A 26,958-nucleotide genomic window follows, 5' to 3' on the forward strand; every position below is an offset into this window, starting at 1 on the left:
GAGCACATGAGGCTTCAAATCCTTCAGCAACAAGGCTTACAGGAAGTCAGCCAGCGTATGATGCAGTTACAATACTAGCTAATGCATATTAAAAATAGTTATTTACATATTTTTCTGCCTCTTCTAACTTCTGGCTGTTGCTAGTCTTCTCAGACTGTAACTAGAGCTAGGTGGGAAAACGGTTCTCTCTTTAGTACAAAATAACTAAATTTTCAAAAGGAAAAGTCATTTCAAACTGATAAAAAACTTAATTTAGAAAATATTGAAACAGGACATGGACAATTTTGAAACTTTCAAAAAAAAAAAATTCTAACAGAGATTTATCATAACAGACTCTTTCCCACAAACAGTTTCTGTTTCCATGAAATGACATTTTCTGATGAAAAATATTTTATAGGAACGTTCCTGACCAACCTTCATTGTAATCTTTTTAATGCCATGGTCCAGGTCTGCCTTTGTGTTTATACAGTCTGCAGCACAGTGAGTTCCCAATCTTGGCCAGGACACCTGGGGTTACTGCAATATATAGACTTATGTAAATACCTGCGGTTGAGCTAGTGCTCAGATCAGTATAATGCTGAAGAATGGGTTTATGTAGCAGGTTTTGTTTTTTGTAGAGCTGGAAAGAGGGGAAGCCATCTGTAGCATCAACTTCTCAATACCAAGAAGTTAAAATATCCCTGGCTCCTGACTTTGCAAGCCAACTAGCTAAGTGCTACCCAAGAAGGGAGTTATGAATCAGAGTAGAATATATTGCTACTCTACCTTCCAACGTAAATGGTCAATAACAAAAATGTTGATGAGCTAGCTTGGAAAAGAGGAATATAAAATGCTAAAACACTTAAAGGGGAATTCTAAAGAGCAAAGAGGAGTTTCCCTGAATCATGCTTGTTCCTTTCAACTCCCCAACCATGCTACACTGCATGAGATGTTCAGATACTGGATAAAGATAAACAAGACTGCAAGTGGGAGCTAATGATCCACAGAGGCAATAAGAAATCTACCAACTTTACTCTGAAAAATGAACATCTCTTAAAAAGAAAGGCTACTTACCTCAAGTAACTGGAGTTATTTGAGATATGGGGTTCTTATCTGTATTCCACTTGAGGTGCACATGTACTTTGTGCCTGAGACCACAAGATTTTTGCTAGCAATATCTGTTGGCCATGCTGGTGCCCATCTCCTCCCTGTGCTTTGGACCAAAAGCATAAGTGGCGACACAGACCGACTGCCTCTCTAGTTATCTTTCTGCCATGAACAGCCCTAAGGATAAGACTCCACAGCACAGGGCAGATAGCAAAATACAAATAGAAGACTTCACATCTTGAAGAACTCATTACTGCACAGGAAAGTAAAGTTTCTTACTTCTTCGAGTCATGGTCGCTATGTGTATTCCACTTGAGGTGTCTCACAAGCAATATTCATTAAGGAGCCTGTTGTATCTCTAACTGAAGGACTGCTTTGCCAGAGCGTGCAAAAGTGTGTACAGAACCCCACGTTATTGCTATACAGATCTCCAGAAGAGGGACATCAAAGAGATGCTGGTGACGTGGCCTGGACTCTGGTCAAGTAGGCCCTCACACCTTGTGGGGGCAGGGTCTCTGTTAACTCCTAACAAAGCAAGATGCAGCCCAAAATACATTTGTAAAGTCTGAGGAGCCATATGAGAGGGAAAGCAAAGGATACAAACAGTTTTGGAGATTTCCTAAAGCATTTTGTCCTCTGGAGGCAGAATACCAAGACTTGATGGACATCCAGAGAGTGGGGTTTTCGGTCCTCTTTGGTGGCATGCAGCTTGGATAGAAGACAGATAAGTGGATGACTTAGCTTAGATTAGAAATTCTGAGATTGCTTTTGGGATGAATTTGGGGTGTAATCTCAGAGAAACTTTGTCTCTGTGGAAGACTGTGTAAAGTGGGTCATCCATAAGGGCCCCCAGCTCACCTACTCTTCTCGCTGAGGTGATTGTAACCAGAATGGCAACCTTCATAGATAGATGAGTGAAGGAACATGAGACTAAGGGGTCAAACAAAGCCTTTGTTAATGCCAATACGTTTATGTTGAAGTCCCCAAACAAGGTAGGTTTCACTATCAGAGGAAAGGTTCTGACAGCTCCCTTGGAAAAAAACGAACTAAAGACCAAAAGTTTGTGAAGACCAAATAGTTATCCACTGGAAGGTGAAAGGTGTTAATAGCTGCCACAAGGAGCTGAAAGATAGGCCAAGTTTTTACAAAGAGGAGGTAATCTATCATAATAAGGGCCTTGGCACTCTGGGGGTAACTGACAATGCTGGCACCAGGTGTAAAATCTTTTCAATTCTGCTGTATAGCATTTCCTTGTTGGATCTTTCCTATTATTACTAAGGGATTACTAAACAGCATGATGTTAGAAGGAGGGATGTTGGGTTGGAGTGTTTCATTTTTCCGTTGTCCTAAGTGAATAGGTCTGGGAAAAAGTGAATATGGATGCATGGGCAAGAGGAGATTTGGAGAATATTCAGGAACCAGAACTGTCGGGGCCACCATGGAGCAATCAGGATCAACAAAGCACCATCTTGTTTGATTTTCCTCAGAATTTAAAGTAAAAGAAGGATGGGAGGAAATGTGTCGATCAGCTGTTCCGACCACTGAACTCGAAATAATAATATATGGAGATATACCTGTCTCATAGAACGGGAAGGGACCCTGAATGGTCATTGAGTCCAGCCCCCTGCCTTCAATAGCAGGACCAAGTGCTGATTTTGCCCCAGACTCCTAAGTGGCCCCCTCAAGGACTGAACTCACAACCCTGGGTTTAGCAGGCCAATGCTCAAATCACTGAGCTATCCCTCCCCCAAGTGGCATGGGGCAGTAAGTGGGCATTTCTTTTCCTCTAGAGACACAAGAATCTTAAGAGGGGGATCACTACTGCTGAAAGATGCTCCGTACCACCAAGTTTTGTAGTTCCCACTTGTGGTGTCTGGAAAAGCATCTGCTGAGGCTGTCTGCCAACATGTTGTGTACCCCTGGGTGATGCAATATTGAGAGGGTAATCCAGTTGCAAATGTACCAGTTCTAGAGATTGACTGCTTCTATGCAAAGAGGGTGGATCTTGCCTCCCTGTCTGTTAATATAGCGAACTGCTGTCGTGTTGTCCGACATGACTTGAACATAAAAAGTTCTTGTACTTTGTGTACTGCATGCAGCTCCAGAAGGTTCATGTGCAACTTGGATTCTTGATTGGATACCTTGTGCTACAAATGGCTCCCCCACCCTCATATGGAGGTACCACAATCTTTTTGTGGGTAGGGGAGGGTTAAAAGGGAACCCTCATATGCAGTGTCTCCCTGCTGTGCCACCAGGAGAGAGAAATCAGAATACTGCGGGGGAGCAAGATCAGTTTGTCCAGACTGTATTTGGTTGGCTCAGACTGTAACCAAGCTTGTAGAAAAAAGCAAAGTCTTGTGAAGGGTGTCACATAGGTATACAAGGCCATGTGACTTAAGAGAATGAGACAGGTTTGAACGGTCATTGGGGAACTCATCTGAAACGAGATCCTTCATTGCTAGGAATCTGTCCTGAGGCAAGTGAAGGGTTGTTCTTGAATCTCTGAGGAATGAAATGACTCATCTCTCTTTCACTGAATCGGTTATTTCTCTCAAAGGGCAGATCCTCCACAGTACATTTGACCTCTTTGGGAAAGCCAGTGGATTGGAGCTAAAAAGCCTCTCTCATGACTATGGAAGTTGCCATTTGGTGGGAAGCTGTATCTGCTTCTTCAACTGACACCTTGAACTAGCAATTTACCCTCATTGATAATGGTTTGGAACAGAAGTCTATTTTCTTCTGGGAGTGTGTTGGTGAATTCAACGAATTTATTGTAATTAATAAAATCATATTTAGACCTTCAAGTTTGGTAGTTCACTATGTGAAACTGTAAGCTCACCAAAGTGAAGTTATTCCCCCCCCCCCAAAAGGTATAAACGTTTGGCCTCCCTCTCAGAGGGTGCAGAACTGGAGTGGTGCTACTTGTTCCTTTTGGTGACAGCTTGCAGCACTAGAGGTCTGAGAAAATGTATTCTCTAGCCCCTTAGATGGCACAAAACATTTCTTCTCCATTCTCTTCAGCAAGTGGCTAGAGTACACCAGACTGTCTGAGCTGGTTCTAAGATGGTCTCATAGCATTGCCACCTTACTGGGACCAATGCTCTGGAGGATGTCTAGTAGCTTATGAGGTTGTCGTGCCCCAGGGACTCCAGTAAGGCCAGTGTGAGGGTCTGTAGGGCAAATGGGGTGGGCCCCAAGGAGGAGGGTACCATTGGTCCTGAAGTGTGTAGTCTCTCCTCTGAGAGATAAAAGAGATAAAAGGTATCCACGAAATCTTGGAGTCTCTGCTGGGGATGAGCCCCTGTCTTGATAGGGCTGGGGAAGCTTGCCCACAGATATTGGATGATGAAGAGGAGGCAGATGCAATGTTGATGGGTGGTGCTATTGGTACTGGAGGTCTTCTTATGACCCGGCTGGTTGACAGTACCAGTAAGTGGCGAACTGATGGTGCAAGAACATGCTTGTTAGGACCGGGTCCAACAGTATTGGTGATTCGGGGTCAGGGTAGATAGTAATGTCCTCCAGGGTAGTGTATCTAGTCTCTGAGACTAATGACCAGACTGGGCTTCTCTCCCTCGGTGATGTCAGAAGTACTGGCATACAGGTGATGGTCTTCAGTAGAGACAGCTCCTTCTCACTCCACGTCTGTACCATTGGCATAGGAAGTATTTGCTGCCTTCTTTCCCTTGGCAGTATCAAGGAGTACCCGATCCTTCGGCTAGGGTGATTTTCAAAGTATTCTTGCTTTTCGGTGCTGGGAAACCAGTCCTGTGCTCCTAGTGAGCTAATAACACTCCCATACATGGGCATGGAATCTCCCCTGATAGAGGGTGTTGGAGAGATGGTCCTCTTTTTTGGATGAGGATTTAGAGGGGGGAGTTTATCATGCTACTTGTAAGAGTGTTTTTTCTTACCCTTCTTGTAACCTTCCCTGGTTCCGGACAAGGGACACAACAGTTCTTCAGATACTTTCAGAAAGGTGCAAAAGAAACTAAATACTTTGCACAGCTCTAGTCACTCATTATGCCAAATAGACTAATACAGCTTTCAAGTAGATGCAATATAAAAGCAAACAAGGGGATTTCAAATGCCAGAAAAGAGGACTGCCATGTAGCGTGTTGGCAGATGAGATGAGGTATATACAGCACGTGTCCTCAAGTTCCGACAGAAAGTTAAGAGTGTCAAATCACACTCGCAGGAGCAGTGACCCAAGGATAGTTTTCAGTCATCTTAATTGCTTCATTATTTTAATGGGTAATTTAGTAATTAAATTCTCATCCTACTCTAAGCTAGTCTCAGATTCTAGCACACCAACTTTTTTGCTTCACTTCATAAAGTAAGCCAAGAGAATTACTGTGTGTCAATAAAATCATTGTTCTAAATCAGGGGTGAGCAAACAACGGCCCGTGGGCCGCATCCAGCCCACCAGCCATTTTAATCCGGCCCTTGAGCTCCTGCTGGGGAGCAGGATTTGGGGCTTGCCCTGCTCCGGCGCTCCAGCCGGGGAGCAGGCTCGGGGACCGCTCCACAAGGCTCCCAGAAGCAATAGCATATCCCCACTCCAGCTCCTACGCGTAGTGGCAGCCAGGAGGCTCCGCTCCAAACCCTGCCCCCACAGCTCCCATTGGCCAGGAACCGCAGCCAATGGGAGCTCCAGGGTCGGTGCCTGCGGATGGGTAGCGCGCAGCAGAGTCGCCTGCCTGCGCCTCCACGTAGGACCTGCAGTGGGGACATGCTGCTGCTTCCAGGAACTGCTTGAAGTAAGCACTGCCTGGAGCCTGCACCCCTGAGAAACCTCTCCGTGCCCCAACCCCCTGCCTCAGCCCTGATCCCCCTCCCGCTCTCTGAACCCCCCGGGCCCAGCCCAGAGCACCCTCCTACATCCCAAACTCCTCACCCTCAGCCCTCCCCCAGAGCCCGCACCCCCAGCCAGAGTTCTCCCCGCCCCACCCCTGCCCCAGCCCGGAGCCCCCTCCCACACCCTGAAGTCCTCATTTCTGGCTCCATCCCAGAGCCTGCCTCCCCAACCAGAGCCCTCACCCCCATCCCCCGCACCCGAATCCCAATTTCATGAGCATTCATGGCCCGCCATACAATTTCTATACCCAGATGTGGGCCTTAGGCCAAAAATTTGCCCGCCCCGTTCTAAATAGAGAAGGAGTACAGTTGGAATCCAGCAGTACACTTAGTTGGCGATGTTTATATCTAGTGTTTCAATTCTGGCCAATAACTACCCAAATTGCACATAGCACAGGGATTTTGCTCTAAATTATTATTCAAAGGTGGTGTTTTCATTAGTCATGCACTGCACCCAAACATCATTACTGGCAGGGTTAGAAATTGTTGTACTCAAGGTTTTGTCAAATATTATTTTCTATTTAAGAATAACATGTATGTGGTAGATGAAAACTGTTACTGCACAGGTAAAAACATATTTATCAGACATATTTTGCTATGTTTTAGGAATAATTAGAAAGTGTATTGTCCAAATTAAAATCATATACTAACACATTTTGGAAAACTTGACTTTCTCTTTGGTAAAAGGTATACCCAGTTTACAGTATAATCCTCTTGGACTATCTGAACTAAAAAAGTTTCAAAGATGGTCTCGGACTGTCGCTCTACACTCTCGCGGCTATGAACACTGGTCTTATTTTTAGGTACACATAAACTGCAGTGATATTCCATTCCAATCAACTTGTTATAAAACAGTAAACATGAAGGGATTATGTCCGCTAATTTATGACCTGAATTTTAAATTCATCTGTCCAATACTTCTGAACCCAGGTTTTAATCCATCAAATTGAGAATTATGCTAGCAAATCTAGGCCAACTCTAGCAATTTCCCTTAGTGTTCGTTCTCTATAACCAGGACATCTGCAAACTCTGATCTTGGTAAAAGCATCTATTTTTCCATGACAGGCTAAAGAAGGTATAAGTATTTACTGTAGATACCGTGTGTGAATCAATTTTCTGCAGCTTGTAAAAAGAGAATACATTTTCATACTAAGGACTACTTTACAGATTTCCTTCTTCCCCTAGAAGAAAAACTAATTCTTTCTCCCTATGTTTACTTGTCTCTCTTCCCAACCTATGCCCCTCGCCATAGCCACAACCTTCCTTTTAGTGCAGGCTAAAATTATTTTCTCCCACACATGAGTGACATTCTAAGTAGTGATGGAAGAGGTTAAGAAGTGAGGCAATGCCATCTGTGTTCCCAAGTACAGAACTGCACCGCCTCCCATTGATTTAGATTAGGAAAAAGAAATTAGCTTCTCAGTAGGTCTACTTTCGTGCGTGTTATGCACATATTGCACAGAATTAATTGCTTCACAAAAAAATTGCAAGATTACAATTGCTGTATACTCTGTGGATGAATTCTGAATACAGTAGTTTCACTTGGATCTTTTTAGGCATCAGTATTGTCATTTGTAGTGCTATGTCTCAGAAGAGCAGCACTGAATTAGTAAGAATTGTTTGGGCAGAGGGCAGCCAGGCTCTGTTGCATACCCTGCACTGCCAAAGAACTATGTAATGTCCCAACAACCAGGCTACATGTGCTACTGCATAATCATTTTGTAACTCATTAGGTTATTGAGGACTGCAACCTCAGAGTATTCTCAGAGAGTATATGTGAAAGACGGATGGTGTTCTTACCAGCCCTAGGGAGAGAGCTCTCTACCATCTCGAAGAAAGAACAGGCTACTTGGGTTTGTTCCCAAATACATTTTTTTCCCAAGAATATAAGCAGAATTGGTGAATAAAGCTGGTCCAAAATTTTCTATTTCAACTTTTGATGGGAAATTAGATTTTCAACAAAAAGAATTTGCTTTCCTCCAAAAAAAAAAAATTGATTTCAAGTTGGAAAAGTGAAAAAACAAACAAACTTTGCACAATAAAAAGTCCTCCTGTTCTCCCCCCAACATAATATTTCAAATGATTTTCCAACCACCTCTGCCAGCAAAGCTTTTATGTTTCCTAGGAGTGAGGTACAGCTGCTAAATCTCAACAGTAAGTGAAAATCTTTTGAAACAAAAGTAAAAAATTGCTTAGGAGACACAGAGAAGACTTAGTTAAAAGTTACTGTAGAAGGAAGCCACTATAAATTGCCTAATCAGTAATTTAACCTGATTTGAAACTGCCAGCTGAAATTAATGTTTTGACTAAAGTAGCACAGTGAAGAAGATAGAACGACATAGCACTCTTATACCTCCTCCAGGAAAGAGGTTTGTACCAGTGCAATAAGTGATTTATACATTCAAAGTGCTTTACAAACATTAACTATTTCTCAGAACACTCATGTGAAATAGCTAACTGTTATCTTCATTTTACAGCTAAGGAAATGAAGACAAAGTGGTTAAGTGACTTGCTTAGGGTTAGATAGCAAGTCAGTGACAGAGCTGGGCTACAGACTCCAGCATAGAGAGGCATACAACCAGATAGACTAGTAAGAGTTAGCCTGGTAAAGGAGGGAACGACTGCTAGCAGTCAAGAGAAACTGAGCAAAAGATTTAGGCCAGGTTTACATGCAGTTTTTGTCCTTCTTTAACTGTATTGGTTTAGAAACAGATATAATTGAAATGGGACAATCCTTCATATGGATGCAGTAATACTAGTATAAAGGTACATCTCATAGTATTGATCTGAGTAAAAGCATTAAAATTCATACAATAAATTGTAAAAAGCAACAGAGGGTCCTGTGGCACCTTTGAGACTAACAGAAGTACTGGGAGCATAAGCTTTCGTGGGTAAGAACCTCACTTCTTCAGATGCAAGTAATGGAAATCTCCAGAGGCAGGTATATATCAGTGTGGAGATAACGAGGTTAGTTCAATCAGGGAGGGTGAGGTGCTCTGCTAGCAGTTGAGGTGTGAACACCAAGGGAGGAGAAACTGCTTCTGTAGTTGGATAGCCATTCACAGTCTTTGTTTAATCCTGATCTGATGGTGTCAAATTTGTAAATGAACTGGAGCTCAGCAGTTTCTCTTTGGAGTCTGGTCCTGAAGTTTTTTTGCTGTAAGATGGCTACAATAAATTGTTATCCAACTAGCTAGCAACCCTCAGCTCGGTTAAAATGGCCTGGTGTAAAGTGAATCAAGCCTGATGGGAGTGAAACAAAACAAAAAAAGCAGCACCCTATTAGAAAGAGTTAGATTACCAGCATGACCTTGAACAAAATGAAAGAAGTAGAGAAGTATACAGCATTAAGTGTGTCAACATGCTGTCCACAACATCTCGGAAGCCTGCAATTATACCAGCATTTTGTTAATTCAGTCATTTCTATTTTAGGTGGCTGGTGGAAATCAGTAAGAATCTGAGGGTTAGTACCACTTTCACGGTTTGACAACTGTATTGTAAAACTGTTCCTGCTATGCACTTGTAAATCTGTCCAATCTGCATATTGTGAAACCAAGAAAAATGGGGTTCTCATACCTGTCATGTCTCAGTGCCCTCATATCAACATACACAGTGGTCGGATCTGGTCCGGATGTTCCCTGTGAAATGTAACATATTCTAGTTAGAATTTAGTTTATATGAATTTATAATTATATGAAATACAACATATTCTAATTGGAATAACTGTAAAGGTAATTTTACGGTTTAGGAATGGAAAAAATTGTTTATCAGTTAGGCTAATCAAATAACATTTATTTAAGGTGCTAATAAAACCAAACTAAAACTAGATTATAAAGTCATATATATTATATAATAATTATACTATTATAACAATCATAATATAATAACCTCCAAATATACCTACCCTAGGATAACTGTTGCCTTGCGGCTTGTGAGAACTTCAAATAATTGTACTAATTAAATGTCAACATAAGCTTTTTTGCTTCTAAAAGGTTGACTATTCAGCACATTGATACATACAAAAATATATTCAATGTTTTGTCATATAAAGGAATGCTGAAATTGCTGCGGAGACACAGTTTAATGGTAAAAGCACGTGGTCAGGAATGTGAAACATGATTTGCTAAGAATCTTCCACACATGTAACAGAGCATATATTTAAAGCTAAAGATATTAAAAGGTAGCACACATGACATGAACTGATATGGATTGAAGATCTATAAGCAATTATTCTGTTCCTTATCAGCTTTCCACTTTATATTTTTACTATCCATTTGGTGTCATAATATTCAGTTACTCTGGTAACAGCAGACTGTTTTTACAGTGGTTTTATACTCTGCAATGATTTTTCCCTTATCCAAGTGCTTAAACTCATCACCATGTATAATCTGAATTTCCTATTTCTAGTGATCTTTTCTTTGCTACATACTCCACTCCACAGCCAGGTAGAAAGCTAGAACAACTGCACAACTTTGTTTTGGAACAATGGAATTTTGGAAATTCTGTTCTAAGCAGCTTATTGTTTTGAACACCAAATAATAGTTACAGGACCTTCTGTATCAGTTACTTAGGTTTTCAAGGAATATTACAGACCATCAAACCACAGTGTCTGTCCTCTAGCCACTTTAAGATATACAATACAATGTAATTCTTAGAAATGGACATATTAGAGCCAAGAGAATTAAAACCAATTTGCTATTTTAAGTTTCTACTGCAATGCTTACTGGTAGTTCCACAATTTGTTCAGCACTGAAAACTGTGATGATGTTCTACAGGTAAACAATTTCCATACCAAAAGGAGAAAAGACATTACTAACAATTAATATTTACAATACAGACACTGATCAGTAACCCACCACCAACATAGTCAAAGAGAAACAGCGCTGCACATGCACGTTAGCCTCTTTAGCTTGTAATAATACAAAATACAAGATACAACATCCTAGCTAGCCATTAAAGATGTGATTTTCCATCTACTGATAAACTCAGCAGTGTAACAGACTAGTGCTGAGTGGAGAGCTTAGTTCAAGTATAGATGAATGTGGAAAAAAAACCTAAAAAACCTGTTACCCTTAATTTAAAAAAAAAATAAATAAAAAAATAGAATGTAACCAATTTGTAAAATAATGGAAACAGGTTAGTTAGAAAATTAAAGACAACCATCATGGCAATAGTTATTTTCAGTGTGAATGAAATAATAACTATAGCCAGCTAACTTTTCATGAATCCTGCATCCAGACAGAACTGTACTGGACTTGTTCATAATCAGACACAAAGAATCTGATAATCCTCAAATCTCCAGACTCAATTTCTAGTCTGTCCCACTGTTGGAAGCTGATAGGTGGGTATTTAGGGAACGTGAAAATCCCCTACCTGCTCGGCCAGCTTCCCCAGCCTGTGAGGCTATAGCAGCAGGAATAGCAGGGATGAGGGAGAGAAGGAAAGAAAGTAACACAAGACAAAAATAATAACGACATATGGGAATGAAGGGTGGGAGGGGAAAAAAAAGAGAGGAAATGCAAAAAGCGGGGAGTAAAATAAAAAGAAAAACAATGTCAAATACAGGAATCTTACAAATTAACTATTTTACCATTAAAGGTTTAAAAAAAAAAGTAAAAAAATGAGGTGTCGATATTTTAGTAGAGCAACAGAAGAGACAGCAACAGACTGTTAACCTTAGACAAACAGACTTAAGTGATTTTAGGACACTGCAGACAATGTTAGTAGACAATTTAGGTTAAGCACGCTATCTTTCATTTGTAAGTGTAAGTAAATATTATAGACTCGCTATTTTAAATGCACATACATTGAAACAGGGGCTCCAAGTTTGCCATTACTCTAACAAATAAAGGCTGTTAGTGATTACTTTTCCCCCTTAAAAGCAGTAAGTATCTCTGGGTTTTGTTTTGTTTTTGGCAAAATTAGTTGGCAATGGAGGAAAAAAGGATACTTACACATTTTTCACACAGATTAACCTGCTCATAGGGTAGAATAAAATCAAGTCTTCTTGTATAGTCTGATTTCTACATGTTCAAAACTAATTATGTAACTCAGTACTACAAAACTCCTTCATTCTTTGTCCACAAACCCTGGAATGCAGGGTGTGAAGCAGTAAAAGTAAATACTAATAAAAAGCAAATAGTTCAACATCAAGATTCAACATTACAGTGAAGTAACAATAAAAAATACAGTGATAATTATTCCTCTGTTACTAAGCCTGTTGTTTCAGACACTCTGGTGATGTAGCAACCACTCACTGTGCTGGCATGTGGAAAACCTAAACTCCGAAGGGCAGCATGGGACTTGGCCTGTGATCGGTGAAGTTAGACAATTCCAGGTGCACCGCTTTAATAAAAATATTAGCACCCACAGAACTAGACTGTCAACTCCTTAGCCTATAGGAAATTGCCATAGCAACAGCTAAAAATTGGTATATTTTGAATGAAGGGAAAGAGGGAGGAATTTTAAATAGGACATGTTTGTATATTACATTGCTGCCTGAGAATAGCCATATAGATAATAATGTGCAAGTTTCACCATATACTATAAAACTGCAACTAAGCATGAGACCAGCTTAAGCGCAGTAAGTCCATGACCAAACGTATATACCAATGCAAAAATGTAACACTCCAATTTCAGAGTTGACTTCTAAAAATACCCTTAACTGACCTCATATGAGCTCAATGGACAACATTTAATTTTCAACACTGTCCTCTAATTCTGTGGACACATGTAAATCTGGTAGTTAGATGACTTTGCTACCCACCCACTGTGCCCATTGAATTAGAGGGTGGGTTGAGATCTGGCTGAAACATTAACCCTGTGTATACAAATTCACTTAGTGTGAAACTTTAACTCTTGATTAGAAACAACAAGATATATTTTATAGATTCTTCTTTATAGTGGTCATACAAAGCCAGCAAGCATATTCTTTCTTGTGTCTGATGTTTAGAAGAAGAAAAAAAACACTCATGTAGGGATAAATCTTTCCCTCTGAGATGTATGAGCCTAACTTCTATTGAAGTCAGGGACAATTGTGTATGTACAATATTGCCAACCACAAGTGTTTAAAAGTCATGAATTAGGCAACAAAAAATCATGAGATTTTCAAAAGATAAGAGTTGGGTTCTTTTAATTTGCCTTCTGGTGTGGGCGTCTTTAGGGTTCACATTTTCAGGCTGCTCTGGAACCATGAGACTTAAAAATTTACTTTTTCATGAATATCTGAGAATCTCAAGTAAGTCTTGGTTTATGTTGAAAAGTTATACCGCCATAGCTATGTTGGTTAGGGGTATGACAATACCACACATCTGACCAAATAGCTATGCAAACAAATCTTCCAGTGTAGATGCAGCTTTGTCAACGGAAGAGGGCTAATGTCATTTGGGGATGTGTTGTCATGTGTTTCTACCCCAACAGAAAACCTCCTATACTGACATAGGCTCACTAATATAGACGTAGCCTAACATAATTGCAGCCGATGGAGATTTAAGAAAGTCACTCTATCTCATGACTCACCAGAAAATCTCGAGATTTGGCAACACTATCTGAAGGATTTGTACTACATATGCAAGTACAAAATCATACATGTCAAGAATTTACTATCATTTGAAGAAATATACATAAAAAATGAATAGTTCTCTATCAGAGTGGTTCTAGTTCTCTAAAAGCAACCCCACATTATTCCTGGTGTAGGAGATCCTCAAAAGTGTGATCTTTTACTAAGGCAAAAGATACAAACAAGCATTGTCTCCTAAAATATTTTACTAATAGAATTCTCAGTCAAAGCAATTAATATGTAGGTGTTAACTGGAGTGAAGCATCAATATACAGTTTTCCTCAACTAAAAAAAACTAAATGAAGAGTCGAGTAACTTTTCTAATTATAGTGCAACAAAAATGTACTTGATCATTTTCTTTCAAAGGAACAAATGTGGCTGAAGGCATTTTCTTCTCCAGTGGAGGTTAATAACAAAGTGATTCTCTGGAAAAAAGATTTTATCTCAGGATAATTAAGCATGGGAGTTGTAATTTGAACTTCAATGCCTTTTTGTGCCACTCCTTCTCCCCCCACTAAAAACTTAATAAATAAATTCCAAGTATTTAAATGAAAGCTAGCCTACAAAGCTAAAAATTCTGGAGGAGCATCTCTGCCTTGGTAATAGCTCATCCCTACTTTTCTATTTCTTTAGAGAATACTAAGGAAATTGTACATGAGAAGTAAAATATGCTATATCCAATCTACTTATCTCAGAAATACCTTTACCAAATACCTATCTGACTTTTAGTAATAAGGTGCTAGATTTGTAAAGGCATTTAGGTGCCTACAATTTTCAAAAATACCTATCTGTATCTTTAGGTGCCTCAACACCTTAGTGACATACGGTAATTCTGTCTAAAATTAGCCAGAAGGAATATATTCAGCGTCAGTATATTAGTCCCATAATATTCCATATGGTGGAATACTAAGATTACCATTAGTTTACTAGTATAAAACTGTTTTGTATCAAGGGGATTATTAGGATGCCTGCCTTTTCCAAGTATATATTCATAAAACAAGATTGATAAACATGCTCCAAAATTCGTTATTTCTTCTTTACATACCGCCTCACTTTAAAGGAAAAAATAGAAGGAGCTTGTTCAAAAAATCAGAGCACTTTTTAGGTAAAATATTTGTGTCCTTCATTTGTCACTAGTCTGAAAGAGGAAAAATTAAAGAAACTAGCAATTCCAAGATAACTAGATGAACAACGTAGAACTATTTACAGAACAGCATTGCCCTGTTGCTGAAGACTGCTTCCAGAATATGTGTGTTATTCACTCAGTGACTTCTAGCAAAAGCACACACACTGTGCATTCCCTATCTGAACATAAACATAGGATATGCTCAGCCCCTCAAGACCCTCTAATGACCCTTTGGAATAATCAATCTATAGGATCTTCTATTGATGGAATTAAAGTAAAAGAGGAATAAGAGATTGAATCCAAGTCAAATAAAAAGGTAACTCACTCTGAAGACAATCAGGATAGGCCTCTCTCCGGAGAAGTGGCAAATGGTGAGCATTAACACCTTTTGATAAAGATAACACCTAGGTGCAAATTTTAGGAGGGACCTCAAATGGGTCTGATGACCAGCCTTATGGAAAGTAAGGTTTCAATGACTATATATTGATAGATGTCAATAATTCCTCCATCTTCTTTCATATAATGAATACAAGGTAGAAGGGAGGATTACACCAATTGTAAGAATAAAAACAAAGACAGATCCCACTGGCTCAGAAACGTACAAAAGCATTTTTCTGAAGCACAGCATTAAGACCCCAGCAAACAAGGACCACTTCCTGAATATGCTGAAGAGATGCTAATTTAAAGAACCTTGCTGAGAAAGGATTAAGACCCATCCTGCTCTTCAACCTGCCATCTAGAAACAGAATACTCTCTTCAGTCAAGTCACCTGCACACTACAAGTCATAGGAACTGCTATACTGAATCAGAACAGTAGTCCACCTTTCCCAGAATCCAGTCTTTGATGGTCGACAGTACCAGCCGCTTTAAAGGAAGCAACCCTGCCAAATATTCCAGAGGATTTTGGCATTATTACATTTTCTATTGAAAGGCCATATATTGCAGTTACTTTTATAAATAACGGCTCCACTATTACTTCAAAACACACTTGACATCTTCCTTGCTTAAATGCTTTAAGAGCCATTCTCCCCCTAAGAGTGATTTACAGAGCAATGCTACAAGCGTAGACTACTTCAAAACAGCGACTAAGCAGTTTTCTACTCAAAGCTATTTAAAAAAAAATCATGTACATACTTTTAATTCCTCCTATGGATTGAGGTGCCTGCTGTTAAACTATTCAAGCACACCCAAAGATCTCTGCCAACCTGAGTAGCCACGTCAGTTCTCTCCTGGGCTTAATGGGCTGGGCTTGCCTCTTATTTTGTGCTGACACAGCTTAAATCTGCAGTCAAAATCATTAACAAATATTCACTTGAGGGGTGATCCCGTCTCAAGAACTGTTCTATAATAACTCCCAAGGGCTGAGTTTTGGTCAGGAAGCCAACATACATACATGTTCAAGTTAAAAAAGTACCCCAAATAAAATTCAGTATTGATCTGGTTCTCAAGTGATGGGATATGCCTACCATTTCTCTGGGTTAATCTGGGCTTCCATACACATTATGTTCAATGATATTTTTGAGTTTGACTGAAGGCCTAAACTATAGAACTGGTCAGTGTCCTCCCAACTCATTTGCTGCTTTTAGTGCCAGTATGGTCTTACTGAAGTGCCTTGTATACCAAGTGAGGCAGCCACCAACAGCATGATGTCAAACTCCCTGGGGACTGGTGCAAGCCTGAAAGGAAGGTCTCCATTAGTGGCAAGTGAAGCCTCCCAGCTTACAAAGGGAAGCTTGTCCTTGTTTTCTACAATGCCCTTCATGGTCTGTTCTCATATGCATCAGAGCACAGAGTGAACTCAAGCAAAGCTTTGAAAGACAGTCTCAGGGATGGAGCTTCAGGGACTGAAGGGCCACTAACCTCATGTACTTGAGAAATTTTAGTGGACACTTAAAGCAGTCTGCCATGACAGCAATGCTATAATTTTCCTGAGCTATGTCTCCCACCCCCACCTCCTCCCACACAAAAGGAAATCCTGCAGCCATTTCAAAGTCGAAAGCGATGTAGGAAGCATAACCAACAGACTGTTGTTACTAAGTGGCTAGTTCATCTGATTCTCCTTTGTTTTCTTGACTAGGGAATTCCTAGGTTACTTTTTATGGGAAAGGAAGTGTTCTGGATCTACCTGCATAGTAGGTATCTATAGTACCTATATAGTCCCTGACATGCAGCTTTTAAAGTTTGGATGTATTCATGGCGAGGGGGTAAACTAAGCCCTATTTGTTAAATGGAACTAACTGTCAGCTCTCCAAAAGAAAGCAGGCTGAGGATCTCTTTGATGCGAGTTTCCCAGGATGAAGTTGTTGTTGTTTTTTAAATGAAAATTTTGATTACTTGTTTCATTAGGTTTTTCTATCTCCCTTACAGTTACAGATCCCAAAGTCTAGAAACTTAAGTCAATATTTATTAAGTGAAATAGGTCATGCAGATGTCTGAGTTCACAACATTAACACGAACGTTTCTAAACACAACTACTGTTTGAGTCCAAGATCTTACATGTATTAAGCAGAAGGGACATTCATTCTAAAAGGATTCAGGTACAGTGTATTGCTTTTAGGAGTGCAAGAGATTTGCTTGAACTTTTACATGCCGGGAGACTATTTATGACAGTAATTAGAGAACGCTGAATTAGAAGAGGGCTACCTCCAGAACAAAGAATGACTTTTCATCTTACTCAGCTGACGATAGCTTTGCCATATATTCAATAGTGATCATTAAAATCACCATCTAATTTAACTCTGGGCTGAAGGGATATTAGGTTACATGAGAGGTAGAGAAGTGGCTCAACTCCTGTATTCATTTTCTGTTGACATGTTGCAGTAGTGAGGTCATTTTAGACCAACGTCTGATGAAAGCCTTGATTATTCAGTTCCCCGCAACAGGCCGGGGCAAAGTTGGGGATCAGGCACAGAAGCAGTGGTCTGTGATGGGCTGATCACCTATACTTGTGAAGTGTTTTTGGATGGCCTTGCTTGTAAAACAAAGTGCTATAAAAATAATGAGTAGCAGAAGAGGGAGGCAAGTGCATTATTCGCAGTACTTCTGCTCAGATGTGTCTTTGGCTTCCATATTTGAGCAAGGCTTTTGCTACTATCCCATGAAGAGATCCCCAACATGGAGCAGTGGTAGGTACAAGAGCTAAAAAGGTACAATAGCCTTTGCTGGATGCATGTGGGTTATACTTACAGACGGGGGGGACTGAAGGCTGCAAACAGTAACCCTGAAAAAGACTTAGTGGCCATGGCCGATAGCCAACTCCCAATAGGCCTAACGTGATCCTTGAACTAGTGGAGTAGAAGGTTATATTACTCTATATATGGCACTGGAGAGATGCTGCTGGTGTCCAGCTCTGTTATCCAGACTTGGAAGGAATATTGAAAAATGGAAAGGGTTCAAGGAAGAGCCATAAGCATGAGAGGTGGACTAGAAAACATGCCTTACAGCAGGAGACTTAAGGAGCTCCATCTATTTAGCTCATCAAAGAGAAGGGTTAGGAGGTGGCTTGGTAAGTTTAAATACCTAAAGTGGAAAAGATCTGATAGTAGAAGGCTAGCATACAAAAGCATAACACGATCCAATCGCTGAATTTAAAGCTAGACAAATTCAAACTGGAAATAAAAAATAAAATAGAAAAATTGTGCCATAACACTAAGGATAATTAAATACTAGAACATGTTATTAAGGAGTATGGTAAATTCTCCATTACTCGGACTCTTTAAATCAAAATTGGATGTCTGTCTAAAAAGATGTGGTTGTACTAAAGCACAAGTTATTGGGCTGGATATAGGAATCAACAGGTGAAGATCTAAGATCTGTGTTATAAAGGAAATCAGACTAGAAGATGACAGTGTTCCTTTCTGTCCTTTAAATCTATTAATCAACAAAGCTGAATGCCTGAAGCAGAGAATGCAAGATAAATCCCAGGTTCTCCCTGGAGACTCATCTGATGAATGGGTCAAATTGGAAATACACAAACGCCTCATATGGTGACAGCTGAGTCGGAAAGATTAGTTTTTCACTGTGCGACCTATATATTGTATGCAGAAATTATTTATCTGATTAAAGTAAGTAACTATTCTACACAAAGCAGGAAGCTACTTTGTTTTAAAGTATATAAGGAAAGCACTTGGAAGCAGGGATATGCACTACATGAATAAATTCCAACTAGTTTTGTTTTAGAGTATTGAGAGTACAAGTTGTATCATTCTGATACACTTTACTGAATTACAGCACATCTGGGGCAGAATAAATGCTATGAATGTATTGTGAAGGATGAACAGTGTTCATTGACAAATGCAGAAGTGTATTACTTGCATATGAAAGGAGAACATTAAGTAACAGATGGATTTGCTCAATATGCTTAAAGAACAACTAAGCAATCGACCAACATGAAACATGATGAAACCTCCCATGCTTGACAAGAAAATTGCTCACTGATAACCATTTTCTTAGTACTCGCAGTTGTACAAATTTAAGGCATGGAAAGTCTTACCTGCAAACATATAGCCAGGTTAACTCTACAGCCAAACGATGTGCTAACAGCCCGTGGATGGAGACCCAGGTCTTTAAATAATTTTGAAAATGACTGAGTGAGAGCTATTCGGGGCCGTTCTTCTGCCACGACAACACATGTCCGTACACGTGAGAGGTCCAGTCCCCTTCCCTAGGAAGAAGTTATAATGTAGTGAAAGCTACAGTTAATTAATTTTGAAACTGTGCATCAAAACATGTGTTAAACAAATTGTGAAACAAAACACGAACACAAGAATATAGGATTATAATACTCCGATTCCAGCCTTTCATGGAAGCTGGATGGCCAACTGACACATTTATGGCTTATATAGAACAGATCTACTTGCTTGGAATTTCTTCCCTAGTATTTAGAAGGAAATGGATCACAAAAAAGTTCTAGAGGAAAAATATGCTAGTATCAAGTAACAGCTCAGGACTGCAATGACCAGTGAAATGGAAGAGTTAACTGTCCTAGGAAAAAACTGACTGGAGAATTATTAAAGACACAAGGGAGGGGAGACAGTGTACACACCCTGAACTCTACCTAACAGGGTTTCAACAGAATAATGGGAATTCTGAATCATTAAAGGAAGGTCTGACATTTCACAGCTAGTTGCATGTGAGAGGCTATAAAAACATTGACATTAGAAATGTTACAAGTTTTCCATATACAAATTTCTGCATTTGTTATAATTTATTGAAATTGGAAGAAATTTAAGAGCAATGTAAACAAATCAACCAAAATAAATCTCTGTTGTAGTGGCTGATACTACTTAGACTTTATATAGTGCAGCATTTCCCAATCTAGGGTGGGGCAACGGGTGCTAGAATAGTTGGAGTGAGGAAAATAGGACAGAGGAATGAATCAATGTGTTCCCTAGATACATGAAGACACAATCCAAAGAGGTTACTGGGTCTGCCAATATCACACACAGCAGGTTGCTCCTTGAAAGCCACCTATCTTCTACCTCCCAGTTCCCGTAGTGGCCTTAACATACAGGGCTGTTGACTCAGGCACCAGCCCACCCTCCTGAGCTTCTTTCTCTGCTCTCATGGCACTCAGCTTAGCCATGGGTCGTACCAATGGCAGTTCTCCCATCAGCATGAGAGTGAGATTTCAGCTTCCAGATGTTGGACAAAGGGGAGCAGCAGGGAAGAAGAGTCAACAAAAAATATGTGAAAGAACAAACTTTAAAAAAATAATGTAAAGAGAAACAAGAAAAAACCCAGAAAGCAGACAAAAGGGGGGAAAAGGGAGAAAGTGAACAGAAAGAAGGCGCGACAACAGCAAGTGTGTCAGAACACATTTGGAAGACAACATGGTAGGGGCACCTATTTGTCAATCCATTTGGGCTTGGGTTTCTACTAAAAGGTGGGAACTGTTCTAGGCAAGCTGTAGGCCTGAATCACTATAAGATGCATCTATAGGATAAGGATAAGGTCTAATGGGGAAAAAAAAATTGGAGATGGAAGCAAGAAAGTATTTAAGCACAAAAACACTGTCTGGCTCCAAGCTCCTCTGCTTCACATTTACACCTTCCTAAATTACGTTAATTCTGAAAAACATATATAGCTGTCAATAAACGAAGGCAGTTACTGACATCTGATAAGTTAAACCCTTTTGCAACTGAAGAGAAAAAAATAGATCTTTTAAAAGCAGTTACAGTTAGTTAGAGAACTGGCTACAGAATGCATAGCAAAACATTTATCGGGTTCATAACAAAAGCATCAGTATATCCCAGACCCCAAGTTGAAAAAGATTAGAGCATTTCTGAGTGCTCTAATGTGTCAAAAGCAAACAAATATGTAACATATTTATTAGAGTAAGTTATACATACAATATGCAAGTTGGCTAATACACACAGTTCTGACTTTTGCAACCCTAGCAACCGGCGACATATTTGGGCTGTACAATAAACACAGATCTTAAAGATTTGGAAAGCCTCAAGGAATAAACTTATCTAAGAACCTCACAATCTGGAAAAGGGCTAGGGAGCAGCAGGTGGCAAAAGCTAATATACAGCCTTTGGCAAGGAATTATACTGGCTGTATTGAAGATTTCCTTACTCTCTGATTATCTTCTCCTCAATGGATGGATTTAACACACGCTTATTGAGCAGAGAACATTCCTAACCGCTATACAAATGAAATGTCACACTATGAAGAAAAATGGAATTCCTCACCTTCAGTGATTCTGTTTGTGAACCGAGTCCCTTGGTACAAAGCTCCATGACTGAATAGGAACAAAAAGTGTCTCTCACTTTGTACTGACTCACAGCTAGAAGCCATAGAGCAGGATTGGTCTCCAATTCTGAGGGAGGAATCAGAATAGACTGGTGTCCTGAATAAACGCTGCAAAAATATAAGATTTGTTAACACAGACTAGAATTCTGTAGATGAGATGATCGCAAACTAAAAAGGGTATTCTCACTTAAGTGTAAACTTTAACATCAAGTATTAGGCACAACATGTTTACATCTCACTAACATTGCACAGTTGTCACAGCTTTATGTTAAGGGCTAAATTCTGCCCTTTGTTGCGCCCATATAATACAAGTGAAGTCAGTGGAAATGTAGGCAGAACCTAGTCCTAAATTACTAAAACCTACAAAATACAGGTGGCCCTTACTGCTAGAAATGCATGGAAGAGCACACAGCTACCTGGGTTAGTAGCATGTGAAATACGCACCGTCTGATAAAGGTTTATGGTTGGTTATTACCATTTAAACATTAGTTGACCAGAAAATACAATACCTTCTACTCACCAAGGAACTGACCCCACTCCCATGGAAATAAACAGGAGTTTTGCCATCATTTTCAAAGGGCCAGAATCAGGCCCCAAATTAAAAGTAAATTATGCCTTTAAAATTTTCTCCATAAAATGTTATGAACTTTTAAAAATGAAATGCCATAGCTCTATTTATTGTATATACAATATTGTATATTGGCTCCCCAGCTATACTGAGATGAAGACACTTGGAAATGTCCCTAAAACAGAAACTTATGCCAAAGGTGCAGCACTAATTGTTGCAGTATCATCACTGACAACTTCTTCCTCAGAAGTGTTTCCTATATTGACCGTTCTCTCCTGTGTGTCCTGTGACTATCAGACAGGCAGATTTCCCCATCAATTTTACAGTTCTTCCTCACACATCTTAATCTGTGATTTGTGCATCTTTCAGCTTTGACATGTCACAACAGAATACAATAAAAGACGAAAATCGGAAAGGTTCTCACAAAGGGTAAGTTTAGAGGCAGTCAGCTCCAGGAGACACTCAATGCTGATAAGGGGGAGAGCACTAGTGCTGGAAGGCATGTTTAGCCCTTTGGAGACCAGAGGAGATTCTAGCTCCTCTGAAACTTGAAAATCCTTCAGTACCACAAACTTTCCCAGTACCAAGAGGGAGTAAGATATAAATTCCATGTGAGAGCAGAGAGCATCGAGGCTGACGGTGTCAACATGCCCAGTACTGACAAACTCTGTGCTGAAGTGAAAAGCATCAAGGAAATCAGTGCCAATAAGGCTGGTAGCATAAGAGCTGGTGCTGAAATAACCGCTAGTAGTTTGGCATCCCAGGATAGTACCAAAGCCTTGGTACTGTGCTCCCTCAGAACTCCCAGGGTACCTGATTTGTGACAAGGGGTCTTCTTAAAATGATAGTGTTGAGGTGAGTTGGACCTCTTAGTGGAAATGCCCATCAGGGATCTGTCCCTGGCTTTCCCAGAGGAGTGTTGATCTTTTGTGGATTTAATTTTAACAGTCCTACCAGAGTCTGAATCTGAAACGACTATCAAAGATGGAACCCAGAAGCTACTGGATCCAGAATTCACAGAGATACTTCTGGACTGCAATGGAACTTTTCCAGTGGGGTCTGCCCTTTCCAGATCAGAAGCTAGACACATAGAGCAATCAAACAATCTAACATGTCTCCCTCGCCTTTAAGGACTTATACACCAAACATTTCCTGAGTATATAAGCTTTCCCAAGACAAAACAAAGCATTTGGTGAGCCCATCATTAATCAAAATTGCTGCCTTGCAGGTGGGGCAATACTTGAAGCTGGGTGACTTGTGATGGGACACCACTAAGCTGTGGTGTTGGGAAATAGATCCGAGTGAGGAAAGAAGACATAATATGGAAGGTAAAAACTTCCCGAAACCATTAAGAACTATCAAAAAAATTGCCAACAGGCAACTCTTTACTGTCTAACACTAATCTGTACACAATTCACAACAACAGATAAGAAAACAGGATATGTCAAGACATGGACACCAAGGAACTGCGTCTCGCAGGTGAGAAGGACTGGAGCGGTAGATGGGTTTGCTCTGCCCCTTTTGCCCTTGGTATGGGAGCACAAAGGCACTCAGGGCAAAGAACACTTCTGGACAACAGACTGAAACGGTGCCTCTCCTACCCCCCACTTACTTCATTGCCTGCTTTCAGGCACTCTAGTTCAAAAGTTTTGACCAGTCTTTATCTTGTGTGTAACAGACAGACAGACAGAGGAGAGAGCTGCCCTGCACAAAGGGAATTCTTCACTGGCCTTCTCTGAGCCTGTGGCTGTCTTCCTTAGTTATGCCAGGAGAATTCTCCTCCTCTCTTGATAGGGTGGCCAGGTGCTCAGTTTTTGACTGGAAAGTCCAGTCAAAAAGGGGACCTGACAGTGTCCGGTCAGATCTACTGACCAGACACGGAAAGACCTGTTACTGCAGGCGGGGGAGGCACCGAGTCATCACCCGCGCCAGCTACTACTCAGCCGGGGTGACCTCCTACCTGCATCAGGCAGCTGCAGCTCCCAGCAGTGGTTCTGCAGCGAGTCCCTCCAGACCCGGGCGGGGGAGAGAGGGGAATAGCAGTGAGCAACCAGGGCAGGGGGGGAAGAGGAGCGACTGGGGAGTGGGTCCTGGAAGGAGGAGGCAGGGCAGGGACAGGTCCTCGAGGGGAAGAAGTGTTTTTTAAATATTACAAAGTTGGCAACCTCATCTCCTGATCTGGGACTTTTAGGGCTCCTTTATGATGCTGCAGCCCTTTTATTCGCCATAAAGGGGCAGGGGCAAGAATTTCACCCCAATGCTTATCTTCAAGTTAGGCCACAAAATGTAGTAGATGAAAATAGTCCCTCTCCTGCTGCAGTTTGGAAAGTTGCAATTCCACCCCTTGAAGCTATTGTTTTTTGTTCACTTCTTCCACAGCTACATCCATTTGTTTAAGAGGAAACTTTGCAGGATCTCACTTTTGCTGTAGAAGTTACTTGATCAATTACTCCAGTTGCCCATTCAGGGCTGACAGGAAGTGCGCAAGAAGAAAGCAGCTCTCATTGCACTTCCAAAACAAACATTCATATCATAACTCCATTATTGGAATACATAAATTGTATTCCAGGGACAGGCAAACTTTTTGAGGGCCACATCGGGTTTCCGAAATTGTATGGAGGGCCGGCTAGGCATGGCCTGTCCCCCGTCCCCCATCTGCCCCCCCCCCCCCTCTTGCCCCCTGACGCCCCCCCCCGGGGGACTCCTGCCCCATCCAATCCCCTGTCCCTTGATGGCCTCCCCAGGACTGCTGCCCCATCCAACCACCCCTTTTCCCTGTCCCGTGACCTCCCCCGGAACCCCTGCCCCTGACTGCCCCCTGCTGCCCCATCCAACCCCCCTCTCTTTCCTGACTGCCCCCACGGGACACCTGCCCCCATTCAACCCCTCTGTTCCCCACCCTCTGACTGCCCCACCCCCTATCCACACCCCGCCCCCTGACCACCACGCCAAACTCAACTGCCCTCTATCCAACCCCCCCTGCTCCCTGGAGCACCGGGAGCCAGCCATGCCACCACGCAGCACAGAGCACCGGGTCAGGCAAGAGCTCGCAGCCCTGCCACCCAGAGCATTGCACCGGTGGTGCAGTGAGCCGAGGTTCCGGGGGAGGAGAAACAGCAAGGGTGGGGCAGGGGCTAGCCTCCCGGGCCAGGAGCTCAGAGGCCGGGCAGGAGGGTCCCGCCGTAGTTTGCCCATCTCTGCTGTATTCGCTGAATGTGGTCTTAGTGGACTGGAAAAATACAGTTCTTATGGTCCTGATTTGCAATTTAAATCCATTCCTGTACCCAAATGGCAATGAAGTGCATCTCTAGCACTGTAGAACTGGACTAAAACATTGTTACTGACCTGCACTAGCAGAGTCTCAGTTTTAGAAAATTAACTATTATATCATTTTGGTTTATCAACACACACACACACACACACACACACACACACACACACTCTCTCTCTCTCCCTCTTCCGTATTTTGATAATTAAAGCAGAATTACTAGAGGGCTTAGCTTAGTTTAGCTAACACAAAATACAGGAAAAATTTCATATCTGCTTTATCCTCTGTTTCTGTTTTAAATTCAACCGTTCTTAACATGGAGTGTAATAGGCTCTACTCCAATAAATGGTGGTCTACACATTAGGACAGGGATATCTTAAGTTCAGAAAGTAGTTTAATGGGATTTAGTTTTGATTTTATATTTGGAGAAAAGTGTTTGCTTTTTAAAAAACTATTATAACTTAGAGATTTAAAAATGCAATGCAAAACAAAATAGTAGGGTCAGCTTCTCAGAATGGAAGGCAAGAGTTGCAAAGGAAAATATGAAATAAATAAATCAATAAACCACATCATGAATTCCCCCATGAAAAAGTAAGCACAAACAGCTAAAAAGAAGAGCTTTTGGATTAGAGAACTCACATAGGCCTGATGACTCTGCTGCCATGCCTAGGATGCATCATTCTGTGACAAAGATCCCAAGGAAACCCTGCTGGAGTATGCAGCCAGTTTATAGAGAAGCTGGTAAATCCCATTTTTAAGAATGTATTGCTCTGCTTTGCAAGGTTTCTTTTTGTTATTATTTTATACTCTTTAGGACATAAAATAAAACAAACTTTGCAAAACCATGCAATATACTCCAGACTTACCAATGGGCTGGCTCCAGTGGGCTTTCCTTAATAGCTTTGACGTCACAGAATATTGCATTCTGGGGCGTCACAGCGAAGCAGGGCAGCATAACTTCTAAGAACCTACGATGGGGAAAAGAGGTTAGTTTTTGGTTGTTTGTAGAATGAATACCTCTTTTGGCCTAGTTAATGGAGGAATTAAATATGCATAGCTGAAGTGACTGAATTCTAAATGTTAAGTTGCGTTTCTTATTTCAGAGACTGCATAAAGGAGCCCATTTTCTCTGCGTGCTCTGTATCCAATATGAATTGCTACCATTTGCAGCCCCTTAACCTTAAAAAATAAAGACAGTAGGAGCTGACCACGAATCTCTATGTTAGAATAGCAAGTGGTAGCGTAGTTAATGGCAACAACAATAGACTGCACAATCTGTATATTTAATTTTACATCCAGATATCCCCCAGAAGCAAAGGGTGGCATGTTAAAAGTAACAATCATCTTTTGACACGGAAGGGTAGGTCTACACTTACTTCCTGGTTCAGCGGCAGGCAATCGATCTTCTGGAATCGATTTATCACGTCTTGTCTAGACGCGATAAATTGATCCCGGATCGATCCCGGAAGTGCTTGCCGTCGATGCCGGTACTCCAGCTCGGCGAGAGGAGTACACGGCATCGACGGGGGAGCCTGCCTGCCGCGTCTGGACCCGCGGTAAGTTCGGACTAAGGTACTTCGAATTCAGCTACGTTATTAACGTAGCTGAATTTGCGTACCTTAGTCCGAAGTGGGGGGTTAGTGTGGACCAGGCCTAAGTTACAAAGAGTAAACTGCATGCTTAAAGAGCTGTGCAGTGCTTCTACAGAGCATCCTAAAAATGACATTCACTCCTAACAA

At 41.1% G+C, this 26,958-nt stretch overlaps 1 protein-coding gene across 11 annotated transcripts in view; it reads right to left on the minus strand.

Moving 5' to 3' along the window:
* The window catches only part of DIP2C (disco interacting protein 2 homolog C), a 460,741-nt gene that overhangs the window by 30,080 nt on the left and 403,703 nt on the right, over window positions 1-26,958 (minus strand). For 7 of the 11 annotated variants that reach the window (XM_034760039.1, XM_034760043.1, XM_034760046.1 and 4 more), the window contains 5 exons: window positions 21,323-21,491; window positions 19,120-19,290; window positions 11,317-11,346; window positions 10,668-10,712; window positions 9,520-9,581 (listed from right to left, as the gene is read on the minus strand). In XM_034760039.1, the coding sequence (XP_034615930.1) occupies window positions 9,520-9,581; window positions 10,668-10,712; window positions 11,317-11,346; window positions 19,120-19,290; window positions 21,323-21,491 (477 nt within the window). The other 4 variants (XM_034760042.1, XM_034760048.1, XM_034760040.1 and 1 more) reach the window with 3 other exon arrangements.

This window comes from Trachemys scripta, chromosome 2 (genome assembly GCF_013100865.1).
Source record: "Trachemys scripta elegans isolate TJP31775 chromosome 2, CAS_Tse_1.0, whole genome shotgun sequence".
NCBI lineage: Eukaryota > Metazoa > Chordata > Testudines > Emydidae > Trachemys > Trachemys scripta.